The sequence below is a fragment of the Anopheles nili genome, chromosome 2 (genome assembly GCF_943737925.1).
Source record: "Anopheles nili chromosome 2, idAnoNiliSN_F5_01, whole genome shotgun sequence".
Lineage (NCBI taxonomy): Eukaryota > Metazoa > Arthropoda > Insecta > Diptera > Culicidae > Anopheles > Anopheles nili.
The window spans coordinates 9,513,165-9,531,370 of record NC_071291.1 but is presented as its reverse complement, the minus strand read 5'-3'; the positions used below and the strand labels follow the sequence as shown (position 1 = coordinate 9,531,370).

General features: G+C 46.2%; 1 protein-coding gene across 1 annotated transcript; it reads right to left on the bottom strand.

Moving 5' to 3' along the window:
* Positions 1-1,325: 1,325 nt before the first annotated feature.
* On the bottom strand, positions 1,326-14,991 carry LOC128731647 (kinesin-like protein Klp98A). Its single transcript, XM_053824779.1, has 8 exons — positions 14,945-14,991; positions 4,124-6,206; positions 3,785-3,907; positions 3,488-3,610; positions 3,237-3,415; positions 1,882-3,158; positions 1,639-1,811; positions 1,326-1,568 (listed from the first exon to the last, which is right to left on the bottom strand). Exons 1-8 carry the CDS (start codon positions 14,989-14,991, stop codon positions 1,326-1,328), a joined length of 4,248 nt encoding a protein of 1,415 aa, XP_053680754.1.
* Between the last annotated feature and the right edge of the window lie 3,215 nt (positions 14,992-18,206).

Sequence of the window (18,206 nt, the reverse complement as noted above, 5' to 3'; positions counted from 1 at the left end):
ATGTGCTTGCAGTGCTGCTCCTAGAAATACATTTCTTATACACTTAACAACTTGAATCCTACCTAACTGTAATGCATGCATGATTTCTACGAGCTATACAATTTATGAATTGAATATAGAGAGAAACATTTGGAAAGGCATAAACATCAGCTCAACCGTTAAAAAAAGCACTTGATTGCCTGTACCGCGCCTCGGTTGTGGCTTACATTTTAACCAACTAATTAACTGGGGAAGTGTACAACATGCCTGATCTAAGCGGAGAGGAAAAGACAAATCACAGTTAGTTTCGATTGATGAACGTTATTACGAATCAGAACACAGTTGAAAGGGTTTTACACGCGTTGTACGTTGCGCTGATATGATGCGATTATGATTTGTGACAATTGATGTGTTCTATTGCGGTATAGTTAGAGTTTACCAGAGCACTACAGGTAAATAGGTGTCTTCTTTCGACTATTTATACTGCATCTGACAAGAGGATATAATGTGGAGAAATGGATGAATTATCTTGTTCGTAAGAGCACGGTATGTCTACTCTCAAATTATTCGTCTTGATAAAAATAAACATAAGCGGAGATGCACGAGCGAGCGTGGTGGATGGTATGTACAACTGGTTCAGATTGAATCATGTCCGATTTGTGATGTCAACTTCTTCCACATTGTTCCGCCGTCGATTGAGCTGCTATCAACCAAAGAACGCTTTATCTTGTTTTCGATAAAGTCCGGTGAAGCGAAGCAACAACGACGGCGGCAATGCAAGAAGCGTTGCAATTTTGTATCGTTTCAGCACCATAATCCGGTGCAATATAAAACGGTTATTGTCAATATTTTGTCATTTCTGCTTTGAGCTTAATTGCAGCGATGCACTTTACTTCACTATCGAATCTAATGGGTAAGACACCATGGATCAATTAAAGGCCACATAAACTATACATCGAAAGGAACCATGGAAACCATAGATTGCGATACGATGAACTGTAAAAAACTTGCATACCGATACCATTCTCTCTCTCTCGATCCTACCCACTTTCGACATCTCTCTGTTTGTGATACAGGCTTCTTTCTGCATGCCTTGAAGGGCAGACGCATTTAACATTCTAGTTCGCATGGTGAGCGTCCAATTTGCTAAACCTCTTCTAATAATTGCACCAACGGAAACTGATCTAACTTAGCACTATCAAATGGGGTTTTGTTTTGCCTAGCTACGTACGGATTCTTAAGACCTATAAAAACACCAAACAAGTACACTCAATCTAGAAATCTACAAGTCTTTTACATCACAAAAATAAAACGCACAGCTGTGGCAGCATCCTTTACTTCTGCCATTATCCGGTGCCGTGCTTGCCAGTTTCAAACAGCCCTTTCTTGAAGAAGGAATGAAACTCGATCAGCGTCTGCTTGCTCAACCCGGGACGTCCTTCGCCCTCGTAAATAGGACAGTGCGGTATTTTGGCACACACGACCAGCAACAGGCGCAGGTAGGTTTCCAGCTGACGACGTCGCGTTTTCGCCACTGATTCCGTATTCGATGCGAACAGTTCACGCCTCGGGAACGGTATGGTGGCAATCTTTGTGAACGGAATTGAACACGACAGGTTAGACGCCGTCGACTAGGCAAGCAACTTATACATTTCTTACCTTATCACCGTACAGTTTCTTCATCACCAGGTGTAGCTCACGGAAGCGGCTGTACCGCCTCAGGAGCGTCCACCGTTCGTCTGGTAGGTTAATCTTCACCTCGTACTCATAATGGGTCTGCTTTCCTGCGCCTCTTATGATGTATGTCGGTATGTTTATGAGATGGTCCGAACCTAGAACACGTGCATAATGCAGTCAGTCGGTCAGTTAGGAGTGCTGAAACGCAGCCCCAGTTTTACTTACGATAAGTTCCCTCCATCGACGGTAGCGAACGGGTAACGCTGGGCGCATAGATACTTGTTTGATCACGTGCCCTCAGATAGCCAGGATAGATGCACGAATTTCCCACTCGACTATCGTCGCTATCGGTGAAGCTCTCCGGCATGTCTCGCATCGAATCGAGCTGAAGTTCCCCATCCGACAGGCAGCTCTTTTCCACGTCCTGGATTTTTATCTCCAATTGGATGATGCGTTTCTGCAAGTCCTGCAGCTCGCCAATCTTGCCGTCCAGCATCCGCTTGTCGCCGTTCGTTTCGAGAATTTTCATTATTTCAGCCTTCTTGCTAGCGATGCTCTCTCGCAGATGGCTCATCTCACACAGGATCAGATTCGCCGTCGATGATGTAATCGAACTGTTGTCGATGGACGACCCACGTGACCGTCGTTCTTCGTCTTCATCCCCGTGCCGCCTGCCATTCTCGCGGCCCTCTTCTTCCTCTTCCTCTTCTTCTTCGTGGCTTCCGTCCGTGCCACTACTGATGCTGTTCACACGCAGCGGATGTCCACCGTGCCGGATGTCGAAGATTTCCGTACGCAAACTGCTGCTTTTGTTATTGCTGCGCGTTCGGTTTGGCAACGAAAGCTTCATCCGGTTAGAGCCAGGTACACCCGTCGCCGTCAGCAAGGAGTTCGTGTTGCGTTCCTCCTCGGAGTCGGATGATTTCCGGCGTGCACGTGGAGACTGCTGCAAGAGCCCTTTCGCATCGGTCACGATTACGGTCGTGGTCGTCGGCAGATTCTTGCTCCCGTATTTCGAATTCGGCGTCGACGAGGTAGCTAATAGCAGACAGTGATCGTCCGACTGAAACAGCAATTTTGCCGTGCCATTACCCCTGCCATGGCCGTTTTCTTCATTCATGATGTCATCCGCCTCCGGCAGAGAGGCAGTGGCCGTATCGATCGCCTTATTAGTTTCGAAACTAACGCCACTGTCGCTCATTCCACCGCCGTATCCACTGTGCAGCACGCCGTTCGATGTAGCCTCTTCGTAGTCCTCGCGATCCCCAGTTTCCGACTCAGTACCGTCTTCCGTCGAGCTTGGTGTCGGTATCAGGTGGTTCAGCGTATCCAGCGCGGGCGTGTTAAGCGCAGACACGAAGGAACAGTCCGAGTTGGCCGTGTGGAAAGTATCGCAAGTTTCCAGCGTATTCCCACGATTCGCCATCAACAGGAGGCCAGCCTGCTCGGCTTCTACTTCGTCATCCGTGTTGCCGTTCGTGTGCGTAAGATTAAGCGTCATCCTGGAAGAATGTCAAGACATTTTTCGCTCAGACACCTCAAAACACGGCGTGTAAAATCGACTTGTGGCGTAAACTTACGAAAGCTTCTTCTGCTGAATTTGATCCAGCTCCTGTTGCGAGCGTTGCTGCAGCAATTCCTTGTTCTGCTGTTCCAGCTCTTGAATCTTCTGGTCCAGCTCGGTAATCTTTTGCGAGCTCTCGGCCAGGAGCTGCTCCTTTTCGCTGAGCTCCGTCTCGTACTTGTTGATATCGTCACGCTGAATGCAAAATATACAATCAATTAATATTTTTCATAATCAACTTATTGTAGCGTGAAGCGGATTGCTTACGTTACGGCGTACAAACTCGCGTATGTACTGCTGGGAGTAGTTGTCTAGCGAGCGTGATATTTGAAGCAGGATTTCGGAATAGTCTTCCGTTTGGGGTGCATTTCTTATCAACTCGCTACTCGCCTGTGGAGGAAATTCGATAAAAATGTAGTGCCACATAATGCATACGGTAGCAGAGGTTCTCTATGAAACACAACTCATGATGATGTAAAACAAGTTAACAACTAAATGTGACGAATGATAAATGCAAAATGAAGACATAAAAATGAACAATAAATAAAGCTAGCAGTTCACTACCTCATCCAGCCGGCCACAGTCCTGCAATTCCTGTAGCTCTTTCGCGACGTACTCATAGAAGTCGCGCTTCTTCGTATCCAGCTGCGTTTGCAGAGCGGACAGTTGCCGCACTAGTATATCTACCTGCGCTCGAGGGCAGTAAGATCGACGAGTGGACGGGAAACGGAAGTGTGTAAGGAAGCGATACACAACACAAAAACCGAACGATAATTGATGTAACCGAGCGAATGAAAAAAAAACAAAATGAAATAAATAGGAAAATTAACAAAAAAGGTAAATTACAATCGATAGCGAACTAAACCAAGCTCTTCTTTCTCTCCCATCCGGCAGCTTCCTTACTTGCGTCTTTTCGTTGCTCTGCTCCCACAAAACCATCTCCTTGCGAGCCATCAGCTCCCCGATCCGGCAATCCAGGATCGTCAACCGATCGCGCTTGGTACTTTCAAGTCGCTCCAGCTCCTCCGTACACTGTCGAATCTTGTGCTTGAACTGATCGTGCATCCGACAACGTTCGAGATTCAGCTGTCGCAGCGCGTTCTCGATCGTTTGCAGTATCTTTCGGTGCTCGTCTTGCAGCTCAGCGTCCTCCCGGCTCGGAGCATACTGCCGGAACCGGAAAGCACCCTGTGGTGACGGTACACCGCCACCCGGTGCCCCACCAAACAGGTTGAGCGAGGAACCACCACCGTCGTCGTCGCTAAGGAAGCTCGCGCACAGATTTTCCCTCGAGGCAGCGATTAGCGATAATCGCGACAGATCCAGACGGGATGATCGCTGCTGGTGGTTGCTGTCTTGTCGCATTTTGGCCGCTTCCGCTGGATTGTTATACCGGAACATGTTCGTCCGCCCAAGCAGCAGTATGTCACCCTGGCTGATCGCCGTTGGTACTTCAATGATGCACGCGTTCAGCAGACAAGTTGCGTTGGGATTTGGGTATATCGTAGCGTTTCCGTTAGCTAGCACAATCCGACAATGCTCGGGAGCAATCCCGATCCCTGTCAGCGCTATGTCCTGCGGGTACGTTGCCTCATCCGTTCCGATCGTCGTCTCGCCTTCTTTCAGACTGTATAACGTCACACCGGTGCTGACATCATCGTGGATCCCGATCAAGTGTGGCATCTCTGAATCCAACACAACGCCCACTCCCGACTTACGCAGCCCAAGCGATCGCTGCTCGCGAAGAATCGACTGCGCTTCGCGCCATTTTTCCGCCCACTCCTCGGTCAGCACCTTCTCCTGTGCTTCCTTCTTCTGTAGATCCTCGAGTGCTTTGAGCTGGGGCTCCAGTGCTGCCCCGCTGTCGCTTGCGATCATCAACTTCAGCTTGTAGATCTCGTCGCGTAGCTCCCGAATCAACTTCACGTTCGGATCCTCGTTGATCGTTGGCTTGTTGATGATGTTCTTCGCTCGGTTCGCGTATCGCAGCGTACTCAGCGTCTCGCTGTAGTTCACATCGGCGGGAGAAATGGCCGCAATCATGATCGTTTTGCTGTTCCCACCTAGACTGTCCTTTAGCAACCACGTGAGGATGGAATCTCGGTACGGAATGTACAGCACGCGCTTGTTGTTGGTCGGGTTAGTTTGCTCGGCCAACGCCGAAATAACGCTGCCCAGTGTCACCAGTGACTTGTTGATGTGTGCTCCTTCCTTTAGGCGTTGGCCAGTCGCACCGGTCGCGTTCGCTCGCTCACTTCCCGCCAGATCGACCAGGTGGATCTTGGACACAGTTTCACTAGGAAGATCGTTTAGGTAGCGTGCCTGCACAAACGTGATGGTAAAGATCGCGTGGCTTCGACTACTCGTATCGTTCATGTTCGTGCTCGCTGTCGTCCGCTGTATGTTGCCCTGGATCATGCAGTTCTGAATTTCGGCATAATCCGACACCGGATGCTGTGACAGGCTCTCCACGTACGGCCCAAGTGTTCGGTGTTCACGTACGCGCAATCCGTGTCCTGCACTGCTCGGACCTAGCAGATCCTTCACCCGCTCATTGTAGATCTCCAAGTACGAACACTGCGTCTTGAAACCGGTGCCCTCCTCTTGGCCGAGCTTCATGCGAGCGAACAACGAGCGGCAGATACGTGGAATCAATCCTTGCGCCTCGGCTGTACCCATCATTGTGAACGTTTTGCCACTGCCTGTTTGGCCGTACGCAAAAACGCACGCGTTGTAACCCTGGAAAGCGCAGTCCACGATCTCCGTGCCCAGGTCCTCGAAGACTGTGTCCTGTGGCGTGAAGTGTGGATCCCGCTCGTCCACCGACCAGTACGAATGATCGAAGGTGAAGTCATTGAACGGATCCTGGGCCGTTCGCGAGGCAAGATCACCCCGCACGCCATTACCGGTACCAAGCTTTGGTTTGAACAGACGCGTCTTCTTGCCATCCATCTGCACGATGAGCTTTGCGCCGAGCTCATGTTCCCTGGGGAGAGAAATAGGAACAAGATTGTATTATATTTCCTCAAATTTTCCCACATGTGGATAGGATAACTATGATGAAATCAAGGATTATTTAATTTCCGTACTGTGCAGGAATCATACCGGGGATACCGGGAAACTGTTACGAATTCACTTTTTAATTGCTTTCCCAAACAAAGAAAATAAATTATACTATTTTCTTTATGAAAAATGATTAAGCTCATAAATGACGCAATTATAAACGTCATCGGAACATCAATCAACATTAATTTACTGATATGAATATTTACATGGGAAATCATCATGAAAGTGAAACGAAACCTGAAAGTACGATCAAATCGCACAATTACATTTCGTTAAAGAGCGTTGTTATCGCACCATCCGCTCACAATCTCGCTGAGAAATTGCGATGCTCTGTGATTGATTGATTTTGTTAGTGATTTGTGCAAAAGAAGAAGGAAAAAGTCCTCTCTCAATCCGCCGTCATTGCGATTCGAATTCACTGGCAGCCGAGCTAGGCCAAAAGAAAGTACACCGGTACCTCTTGCGCTTCATCGACCAAGAGGCTCGCTGTTCCGTTCGTAACTGTCTATTTTTCTTACTTCTGATTGCCGGTTGAGTCCCGCTCTCTTCTCGTTACGAGGGAGGTTGGCCAACAAAAATACCAAAAAAAAAACGAGGGTAAAAATCCACCTCATCATTCAATCAAGCTCCTTCTCTCGCACAGAAAAGGCACGAGGAAGTTTAGTGTGATTTAGCGATAATTCATTACCGATTCATCTTGTTTCGGATTTTTTTTTGCTGCCCGTCCGACGGCAAGGTGTCTTTTTTGCTGTACGAATCATTTCCGTTTGCACGAAGCAAAAGTAAATAAAAAAAATGTTAACAAAACATACACTTTCTTTCGCCGAAAGCGCGCAAATCTCCTCTTCTGGCGCATGATTGGAGAGATTGGTAGCGCGGTGCGCGTGATTCATAATCGACGGTTGAGACTGATAATCAGCTCGCCACTGGGTGGAGGGCGTGGAACTTCTTCGATTTTTTGCTGATTTTCTGATAACGAGCTTCGTCGACGGCAACATAACTACCGCTGGAGGGCAATTCGAATAGAGACTGGCCGCAGGGAGGCGTAGCGTTTGATCGCTAATTGATTGCCAGACGAAGTCCTGGGGTGGAGACATTTGATGGAGAAAAAAGTAACCGCCGAATCAACGCAAACGATCACGTGTGTAGCCGTTTTTATAACACATTATAAGCTGTGCCTCTTGAGAAGGGAAATTTTATTTCGAACATTACATTCTCCACGACACAGCATCATGGACTAGGCGACAAATATTTCGGGGCGTACTAGTGAACAAAAAAAAAAGAAAAATGTATCAAATTTCCCATACGATATCAGCGAATAACATAAACGCTAGATGCTGAAATCGCTACAATTGTCGTAACCATTAAAATTGCTAACGATCGAACCGAATCCGGAAGCAACCACAGTCATTGCGAGGTTGCTAAACGCAGACGGATTACGTCTGATCCGGCCAAATGCACCGGGCAACTACCTTCTCTCGTAGGTCGTGAGACGTTGCGTCATCGCTGGTACGAAAATCCACAATCATCGCCGCCAAAGCACAATCAGTGAGATTCGCACAATTCGCGAGGGTGAAAATCGGGACCCTCAAAGGTTACGCGAGTTGAAGATTGTTTATTAAACGGAAACATTTATTGCGGGCCGAAGCGCAGAGCTTATCTTTCTTCCAACATGTTGCAATAACAGCATCAGTGTTCAGGGCTGCTTACACAATCAGCGGAAAGGTGAATAGATCAGGAGAGCATTCATATTTAAACAGATGAATTCGGTAGGTGATATGGAAGTTACTTTATTAGAAGTCTCACCAGCGCCAAAGCATGCAAAAGACGTACTAAATTGATTCCATGGGTCGTTAAAATTAGACGAATTGTTCAACAAATCGCGATTCGTTGATAAGAATGAAATGAAAATTAAATAAACGTAGCATACACGTTGTGCAATCATATATTTAAACTCATCATTCCATGCTCTACTTCTCAAGGCTCACACCACAGTTGAAGCAGACTTAGTCTCGCCGTATTTATTTCTTTTCCCTACTATTTCCTGTTATGTTTGTGCCTGCAGTTTCGCTCTTTGTCACGTTGGAACAATTATGTTACGACCAGCATTCAGTCACAATCGCACCTATGCCCCTGGCAAAAAGCATAAGCCCAAGTGTTGCGTCTGGTATAAAATAAATTACAGCAAAGAAAAAAAAACCCTCAGCCCGTTTGATGGTGGCTTACGGCTTTGCACAAGCTATCGAATCCGATACTCCTTCCAACCGCGAAACGGTAGCGCCGTTCCTATCCGTGCACTTCACAATTGCAACAATCGGATTGCATAAAAAAGCAGCCGAACGACATAAAAAACAACAGAGCAGGAATATGAGGAGGCATTCACGCTCACGGAGGAAGCTGGCACTAACCGGACGGTGGCGATTGACCAGAAGTAAAGAAAGCGGTCCCAGCATTCAGGGCAGAACCATCGGAAAGGAAACCGGACACCGTCTCCGAGTGGTGTAGCCCTTTTCCAAGCCATGAACCATTCCAACGGTACGACACACAGCTCTTCTGCATGGCTTTTTCTTCCCTTTCGAGCCTCCAGTCAGCTTAAGGGCGTAGTTGCCTGTTGCTTACCACAATTGCATTTCCGCATCAGGGCAAATCGGTTGGTGAAATCGGCGAACCGAAACCACCGGCAGCCCGCCAAGTGACCAACCAAGACCCCGTGACGGCAGCTACCATAAGCCAAGACCCGTGTGGCATATGCCAGTCGAGAAGGAAAATGAAACCATTTTCGCCAGCCTCAGCTTACGTTGTTCGAAAACTAAAGTTCAGTGGGCCGTTGCTTCTTCGTGATGCTCCAGCCAGTACCGAGGTTTAGTCGCGAAATTTGAAACCATCAGTAACTGATCGCATTGGAAAAAAATGTGCTAAACATATATTATGAAGAAGGTATGCCTTTGTTTTGAATGAAGATTGTAATGTGATGAATCTTCAAAGCCAATAGAATGCAAAACAAACAAGTTTCTCTGTACTATGCCCCATCACTTCAATATTGACATAAATGATGCTGCATTTCTTCAATGATATCATGTCCTAAATCCCTCGAAAAATTATGCATTCCGTTTTCCTAATGCAAATTATGCTAATCATCTATCTAATGGCCAAGTAAAACATTCGTGGAAAGGAAGAACAATGTTGCCAGCGTCTTTCTTTTCTCAGAATTGATAATTATACCATAAAACTTCTGCTAGAAAACGATTTTCTTAGGCGCATTAGCAATTACAGTCCTGTTCTGCTTATTTTCCGTTTTATGAGTGATACGCTCTAGCACAAAAGTATGTTGCTAATTAAAATTAAACACACAAAGCACCACAGTTAGCATCGAAGTTATGCGCTAATGTACACTGTTGTTAGGGAGTTTTCTTCGCTATGCAACCGATTCCTCGAGTGAGCTCGAGTTTCCGAACGCTCGCACATTAAAAGTGGAGGCAATTTATAGTTCTTTTCACGCATTGCATTTGCACCAGGCCGCCGGAGTTCGACCAGTGGATGAAAATAGCCTCCTCGTCGTTTGGTACCATGCTGCGCGTAAAACTTCGCTTTCGACTAGACCCCACCAGGCGTTGGAGGCACGTGCCGTCCGTCCGGGTGGTGGAAAGTGAAAATTAAAATTCATAAAAAAAACACACACACACTACCACCAGCGCACCAGCGTGTGGGACGCTGGGACGAAAGCAGAAATGATTCACTGCCATTGGAGTGAGTGTTTCGTGGGCCAGGGAAGCACATACCGCACATAAACGCCCACTAATCGAGCTGGCAGTCAGTTTTTTTTTACAAAATGCCTTCAAGCAGAGCATGAAAGTGTTATTTTTTTTTTTCGGCGTTTCCCGTCCCAACCGCATGGAAGCGCATCGGGTCGGAAATCGTGGCCTAAAGAGGCCGATTTCCGCCTTTCAACGCTTATCTCCGTCTGGCAGTGTTTGGTAAACGTACACCAACACGGGCCCGCTCGCGCTAAAAGGGCTCGCGATTAGCGAGGGATGTATTTCCACTCATTCCTCCCATTTTGATGCGCCTCATCATTTTTCCACCGTTTTGAGTCGAAAAGCCGATCATTTCGAGGCGGTGGCTATTATGAAAATAAACATTCCATCGCATCTGATTCCAAACGATCGTTCGGTGCGGTTAAACGCTGGAAAAAAGATTGGGGCACACGCACAGCCGCGTTTATTTCGGCTCAACTTTGGTTACGGAGCTTCACGAATCCAGCGTACCGCTTAGGTGGAAAATTTAAACAACGCACATGATCATAGTCATCTTGTTAGGTGGAATTGAAAATGCTACGGTCCCAAAAGATTTGGGAGTTTTAACAACCAACAATTGTTGTGAGCATATTCGAACACAACATTTTACTGTTAGACTAGAGTTCGAATAAGGGAACGTGACTAAACACCGCTAAAGCGCTACAACGTTAAATGATGCCGTGAGTCATGCGGCGGCGTGGAAAGCATCGCGAAACCAGCCCCCACCTTTCCGATGTGGTTGGCCGAAAACAACAAAAACAGTTAAAAACGAAAGTCCACACTCTGCTGAAAGACCGGGGCAACCTTCGACAACCAACGTCTCAATGTCGCCACACCACACAAGGGAATCATCTTGCCGTTACGATCGCGTTGCTGGCCCTGTCTTCGACGACCCATATATTTCAAAGACCACGCAAAAAATACACTATGCTCATACCAACGGGCAGTGAGCCGTGACCACGAACTTTGCACCGAGTCACACATGCGAAACGTACCGCTGAGAAGCATAGTTTCACTTCAACCGGACATCGGTAGACATCCTTCGGTTTAATGTAAGTGATGTACGGCCAAGCGTCGATCAGCGAAGCGTTGCGGTGCCGGAAAACCGGAAAATTCCACGCAACTGTCGATCGAACCGGCACAAAACGGAAGCAACTAACGCGAAGTAGCCAAAGGGCTGCACGCTAGTAATCGCCTGACTGATGGGTGCATTATCAAAACGGATTGGCAATATGTATATTAGAAAGAAATTAGCACAAACTTCGTGCAGTTCGGAGTATGATGAAATCACATTCAATTTAAGTTTTCCATTATATTCCGTCGAACAAAACAAGCCACCTGGAAACGTGGTCGACAAAATCGTTTATAACAATGTAGATTAATTGAAAAAAAAAACTAGAGAACGTATGATCTAATTGTTCGCAGGTGACCAACGTCAGCAACAGAGGCATAAACTAGCTCTACAAAATATCCAGTAACACCACTCGCCATCATTAAAGTACATGTTGCCAGCATTTCAACGTCAAAACCCATTAAAAGCTGTGTAATGGGCAATCCCTGCCGTGTACTTGTTGCAACAAACCGCAATCCATTTCCGCCGGTACTGCAGGCACACAAAACTAAACAAACCCAAGCGTCCTTTTGCTGCGGTTTTGCATTTTCCATCACGGACGATTGCACCTGACACGAAACTGTATCCGCTAGTGGTGGTTTTGTCATCGCTTTTGATGTTCGACCGCCACGGAACGGGTGTCAAGTGTTTTATTTTATTTTTAAGTGTGAATGCTCGTGTGATGGACACTCTACCTCATACGAAATGGTCGGTCGGATTTTGAATTGAATTCGATATCGTTTTAGCATGCGAGACAATGTCTCGATGGTTGAAATACGAATCAAAAAGCCACAGCCAGCATCCGGAAATGGTCAATCTACCATTAGCCGGAACACAAAGACATCTTCCAGAGGCGAAGGGTCGAATGAGAGTAGGAATAGCATCTCACTGTCTCATTCTCAAGGAAAGGAACAAGGAAACGTAAGGAACAAAGCACACACACATCGTGTAGCGGGAGAAATATGAATGAATGTTCTAATGTTCCCAGCCCACTGGAAACCTCCAAAGAAAGTCAATGAACGCTTAGCCATGACTCATCGAGCTTCCTGAGGCACTACGTTCCATTTTTCTCGCTCTGCTGTGGGTGTGAAGGTAACACGGGACGGCATGGAGAATTGAGTTCTTGATAGGGCACATTGTTATCAGCATCGCATGTTGATGGTCGTCTCGCATCACTAACGAAGTGTAGCAGCGAGCCTAGAAACAAAAATACCACAGCAATGTGTCGGCAAAAACTCAATTGCGCTTAAAAAAAATCAACTTCGAATATGTGATTGCACAAATGAAGCACGAAAGAAACAAACAAAAAACCATTGCAGATTAGCAAGCAGAAAAAAAAACAATTTAATCAGGGATTCGTCTTAAGCTTAAGCGATGAGTAATCTATCGAACTCCGTATAACACACAAGGAAGACATGTTTCCATAATTCCTTCTTTACTGCAAGCATGAAAACGTTCCATTTTAAGCCTTCCATCGAAAGAGCAAAGGTTCATAAGCGTGCCAATGTCGCTAAAGGCTACTTACAAGCAGTCGTGACACATTTATGCCACGCAAATCAGGGCCGACATAATTGCATTACGGAAGCACAAACATACATGCAAATCTTGTGTTCATTTTTTATACTCAACAGCGAAATCGGTCAGACGTGTAACACACAAAAAACAACACTCACAAAGCCAATATTCTTAATCTTCCTAGTGAAACGCAACCTTGAGTAGCCGTGTTTGATTGCAATGCGCTGATAACCATATTCAACGCTGTCAACTCTTAAACGTGGCTGATAATCTTCTGTCATACGAGCGCTGGAGCCGTTCCAATAGCGCACAGAGGATTGCGATGGCATCATGCTGGCAGGCGACAAAATGGCGTACAAGCTTGTTTCCGTCTCGAGAAAATTGAATCCGTGGAAAATGCGTCACTTGGCTAATTTTGCAATCCAATGAAAGTAAACCTAACGAAGTTATAGTTGCAAATATCAACAACCCTATTCAAGAACTCCACCACCTGCAATGATGCGAAACAGGAGAGCTTCGGTAGAACGTGAGAAATAAGCTGTTTTCCATCGGGAGTAAAACAACCATACCGCGATTTGGGGGGTATCCGTTGACCTAACTAAATATCGTATGAGGAAGATTCCCTAACACAGCCTACCTGCTACCAGTGCTCGACCCCAATCCTTTGTGGGTTGAAACGAGGTAAGCAAACGGTAATTAAACAACTCGTCAACAAACAGTTTATAAATATCCGCGAGGGCTTATCGCAAGGACGACACGATGAGATAATGGCTATACGCACCATGGAAAGAGGTAGTTCCGTGAGCAACCGGTCTGAATAGTTCCTAGATTATAATTTATGCAGCTCGGCACAGGTTCGGGAAACAGCAAACAATTGCCGGAAAATATCTTCGCATGAACCAACACCCACGATACGGGGGTTCTATTGCGCTCGCGTATAGCGTGAAAATATAACGGAAAATATAACGTGAGCGTCAAGTAGCACGCCAGGCACGTGCTAGATGATGTAGCTGGAGAAGCACAGAAAAAAGTACCACCTTTATCGCGCTGTCCCAGCGTGCTAAATTGGTTGAGGCTTGTGGAAACCCTTTAGAATCATTAAGAAACTGCGCAAGCTCCTCCGAACACGTGCCATCACCGTCGGTGGCGTTAGAGCAACGCGCAAAAATAAAACGAACGCGCGCACTTTGCTTTGCTACCCTTCTGAGGGTCTGGCGAGCATCATCACGATTTGCGTGACCTACTGGCAAGATTGAGACCCTCCATCGTATTTTTAATATTACAAGTGTTTTTTCTCTCAAAAAAAAAACATACTAAAAATCCACCGCATGTGAGGGCAATTTTCGTACGCCAATCATTTGACGATGCGCTTTTCCACGCACCGAAGGAAAGGCTCGCACATTCGGCATAACTTCAACCGCGGCAGAAGGCACGAGCCTGCACGGCCCGTAATCCGCCGGCGTAATGGAATAATTTGGCTAATTTCGTGCCTTACGTGCGGGGCTCTTTTTCAGTGGCCATGGAAAATGGGCCACCGAAAACGAACCGGGCGGGATTGGCTACGGGCCACATGACGCAACCACAAACGTGCGCATAGAAAGAGTTCCCAGTGCGTGTGGAAAAGCGAGATAGAAAGAGATAATGATGTGTAGATTCCAAGCTCCAAACTACAAACTCGAAAACCGAGCAAAGGTTAACAACGGTTGAAAATGGGGAGGAAATGTAAACCCGTAACACGGCAACAGCATGCGGCATTGAAAACAACATGGGAGCTTGCGTGTGTTAGATGCTCAGCTTCACAGTTCCAGCCCTGTTTAGAGGTGGAAAGAAATAGGTTTAACAGGCCCAGTACACAAGAAATTAGAACAAATTCTTCTGTAACTGTCAAATATATAATACTAATTAATAATTCAAGCTTCAGATAGTATCATATGAAATGATATCTATGTCTTTAATTGCTTGTTTGATGTGCTCTATAATCTAAGATCAAATAATACGATCTCCTGGAGTAGTTAAGCCTCCATAATTATGGGTTATGAATATCTGTTCTATTCAATTTTTTGGGGCTCCGACAGACTAACAAATGATTGCATATTCGTAGTTGCAAAACAGATGTGCAAATCCTGGTGCAAAAAAAAATTTTCCAGCGTAGAAAAACGGTTTCCTCTAGGAGAAAAATAGTTCCAAGAACCGGATGCATACCGGAACGGCCATTTCTAGCCCTGAGGGCGCACTTACCTCTGATTGAAGGGACGAACCCGTACGGCAACCTTCAACGATGCCATGGTTGTTCCAGCGACGAGCTGCTGCTAGAATCTTTCGACCGCCTTTTATGCTGGCGCCACCCGGTGTTGACCTTGCATGTGCCACCCCAAAACGCGGCCCAACGATTACAATACACACCCCGCAATCTTCCGCCTCGTTGCACACCACCTTTCCTACACTCCCAGGACACGTTCGCACGTTCAGGACGACGATATCGTTTGTTGTTGTTGTCGCACTGTCACAATTCTCGCACCATCGCATCGAGTGTGCAATGACATCTTTCGTGGCCCTTCCACCGCCTGCTGACAGACTGAATCCTCACGGATCGAACAGGCCACACAAAGAACGGAGGAAAAAAATGACGACAGCACTCTCTCACATGACACGGATGCTGGCGCTATTCGCTTTTCTCAACAATGCATCTTCGCAGCGATGGGATGGATTTACACGGGCACATTTTGGGGGTAGGAAAATTGCGTTATTTTCCTTCTTCCCGTTTTCGTTCGGACGGCTTAGTACACAAGGGAAACAAAACATACATATACACGAACACACTGAGCTTAAACACAACAACACAACAATGATTCAATCACCAAGGCTGCAGAAGATGCGAAATAGAACGCGCTGAAATGAGAAAAACGGACGAAGATGATAAGCAACACACGCCGGGATCTATGGTTATCACTCCTTTAGCACTTGCGTAAAGGCACTTCCAATTCCATTAGCTAGAGGCAGAAAATTGCAACCACAAACATCACACAAACACACGGTTTTTCTCACACCGTAAACCACACAGTGCCTACACTTTGCGAGATGGAGTTTTCCATCTTCCGACATGCTCGATGCTCTACGAAAAATAGCACAATTGCACGGGGAAGACACTAGAACGCAAAAATGAGGGCTTTGTGCTGCACGGCTCGGTTGAGGCGGTAGGCTTCTTTCGGTGTTGGTGTTTTCTTCAATTAGTACAGCACAAGAACGATTATTTTTGAATGCTTTTGCGCATTTCCTCCCCGTACCTTGACAAGAGCATTGAAAACAAAGAAGCAACATACACCAACCCAGCCCGGAACTAACTGCGGTGTACCTTTTTTTTCGCTCGTTGTTTTGCTTATTTTGACCGCGAATAAAGCAAAATGAGGACACAGAGCGCTGGCTGGTAGTACGTATTTCTTTCGCTCGTTACTTCACGCACAATCGCAGCATTAGCATGAGCGCACTCGTGCCGTCATCGGGTGGGCTGAATGGAGCCCCCACTGGGCGATTGAAAGAGAGAGACAGAGACAAACAAGGGCACCACTGTGGCTCGCTGTCAAGGCAGTACACACCATATACTGCGCCAGCTGTTGTTTTGCGGGCAGCTTTTGTTGTTGTTATTTGCGTGACGACTTGCAGCGGGTCCGAATGCCGTCGCTACACTCGAGCTGCCACTGCATCGCGATGCATTTCGGAGGGACTTACTTTCGCTTCTTTGCTTTTCGATTGCAGATGGTTTCGTGGACGGAATGCATATGCACCGAATGAACTGTACCAACACCACCACACCGTATTGACACTGCACCCTGATCATTGCGAGCGAGAAGGTTTTTATGTGGGAGGGCTCCAAAGTAGAGCAGCAGCTTGTGCATTCTGATGCATTTTGCTAACTACCCGCCAAGTGTCACGATTTACCGCTTTGCACTATTTTTGGACAATGTTACGAAGTGGTTTTCATCCTGCCTCAGAAATTTTCTTACCGAACTACGCAAGCAAGCAGAAGAAATCGTCCTCGAACGCAATAGAGATGCTCACAAACTGTGTTGTGATACGAAAATGCTCCAATGCAAAGCCCCCACTCACATGACAAGCAAAGCAAGCCATGGCAGACCATAGGACAGTGGCTCAAGCACTAGTCATTTGATTTGACATATTCGATAGGAATTCAATAGACAATAAATATGTATTATTCTCTAAGAGATTCTATACACCACAACGACTTAATATGATTACAAGAAGAATAATAAAGGACAATTTACCTTTTAATTAAGCTTCTACAACTTTTTTTCATACATTTTTGTTCATTCAACGGGTAATATTCCATGGTTTTGTCCTATTTTATCCACTATGCTATTTATGTATATTTTGACATTTATGTTTCTGACATGCAACGTATGGCTGAGAGTCCTTTCAAACGCCGCGAGATTGTCTCGTTCAGTTTGCTATTTGATTGATATAAAAAACAAGATAATTTCGTCAAAGATTTGATTTTTCTTAAAATTAAGTGAAAAACAAAGAAAAGCATGTATAAGTTACAGACTTTACATATTTCAAGCCACGCTGAAGCGCCAAATAGTTGGCCCTAGTTTACTCAACTGAATTGATATCCTTCTCAAGCATATAGCAGAATCAACTTAATGAAGTTAAAGACAACAAATCATATGAATGGCGAATTTCGTAAACTAGCAAATAACATAAAGATCAACGTCTCCAAATATTTATTAGGCTGGTTTGCTCCGGCCATACCATGCTCCGACTTACTCGCGCCCATCACCACGAGTCACGCACATCACTACTCACGAGCATGAGCATAAGCATAGCACAGCATAAAAATTTTTGCCCGTTAATGTTTTGCACAGAACAACGGCAAGCTAAAGCTGCACAAGTGTGTCGGTGGCGTGTAACTGTGTCGCGGAGTGCGAAAAGGGCTCGGTGAGGAGTGCCAACTATTAGATGCAGTGAAAATTTTCTCCCTCTTGCCTATGCTAAAGAATTCGCATAAGTGCCGTGGGTGAAACTGGGCAGCGAGAAATTTTACGAGAAAAATTGCAATAATCGGTATCGGGAAGAGAAAATCTCCGAGTTAGTGTGGGTCGTTTGTGGGTCGGTCTTGTGTGGCGAGTGTAAGGAAACGTACTAACCTCCCCCTTAGAGTGCCGTAGCTGCAAGACGACGAATGGGATTGATTTTTCTGTACCCCAGCATTGACCGAACTACCTATGTGCCCTTTCGTTCCGTGCCGTTTTGTATGCTATAAGCAGGGGCTGGAAATAAGATTTGCCCTCCCATTCTGCCTATGGCACCGTTCACCCTAATCATATCCAACATCGCAGCGTACCGAGGAGGGAACTTTGCAATTTCTATGCGTTTTCCCGTTCTCCCTACCCTGTGGGGTGAAAATGCTTATGCTTTTCTTTGATCGATTCGCGTGCGCCACGGTTCCGGAGGAGTGTTGTGAAGGTGAATTAAAACCGTACGT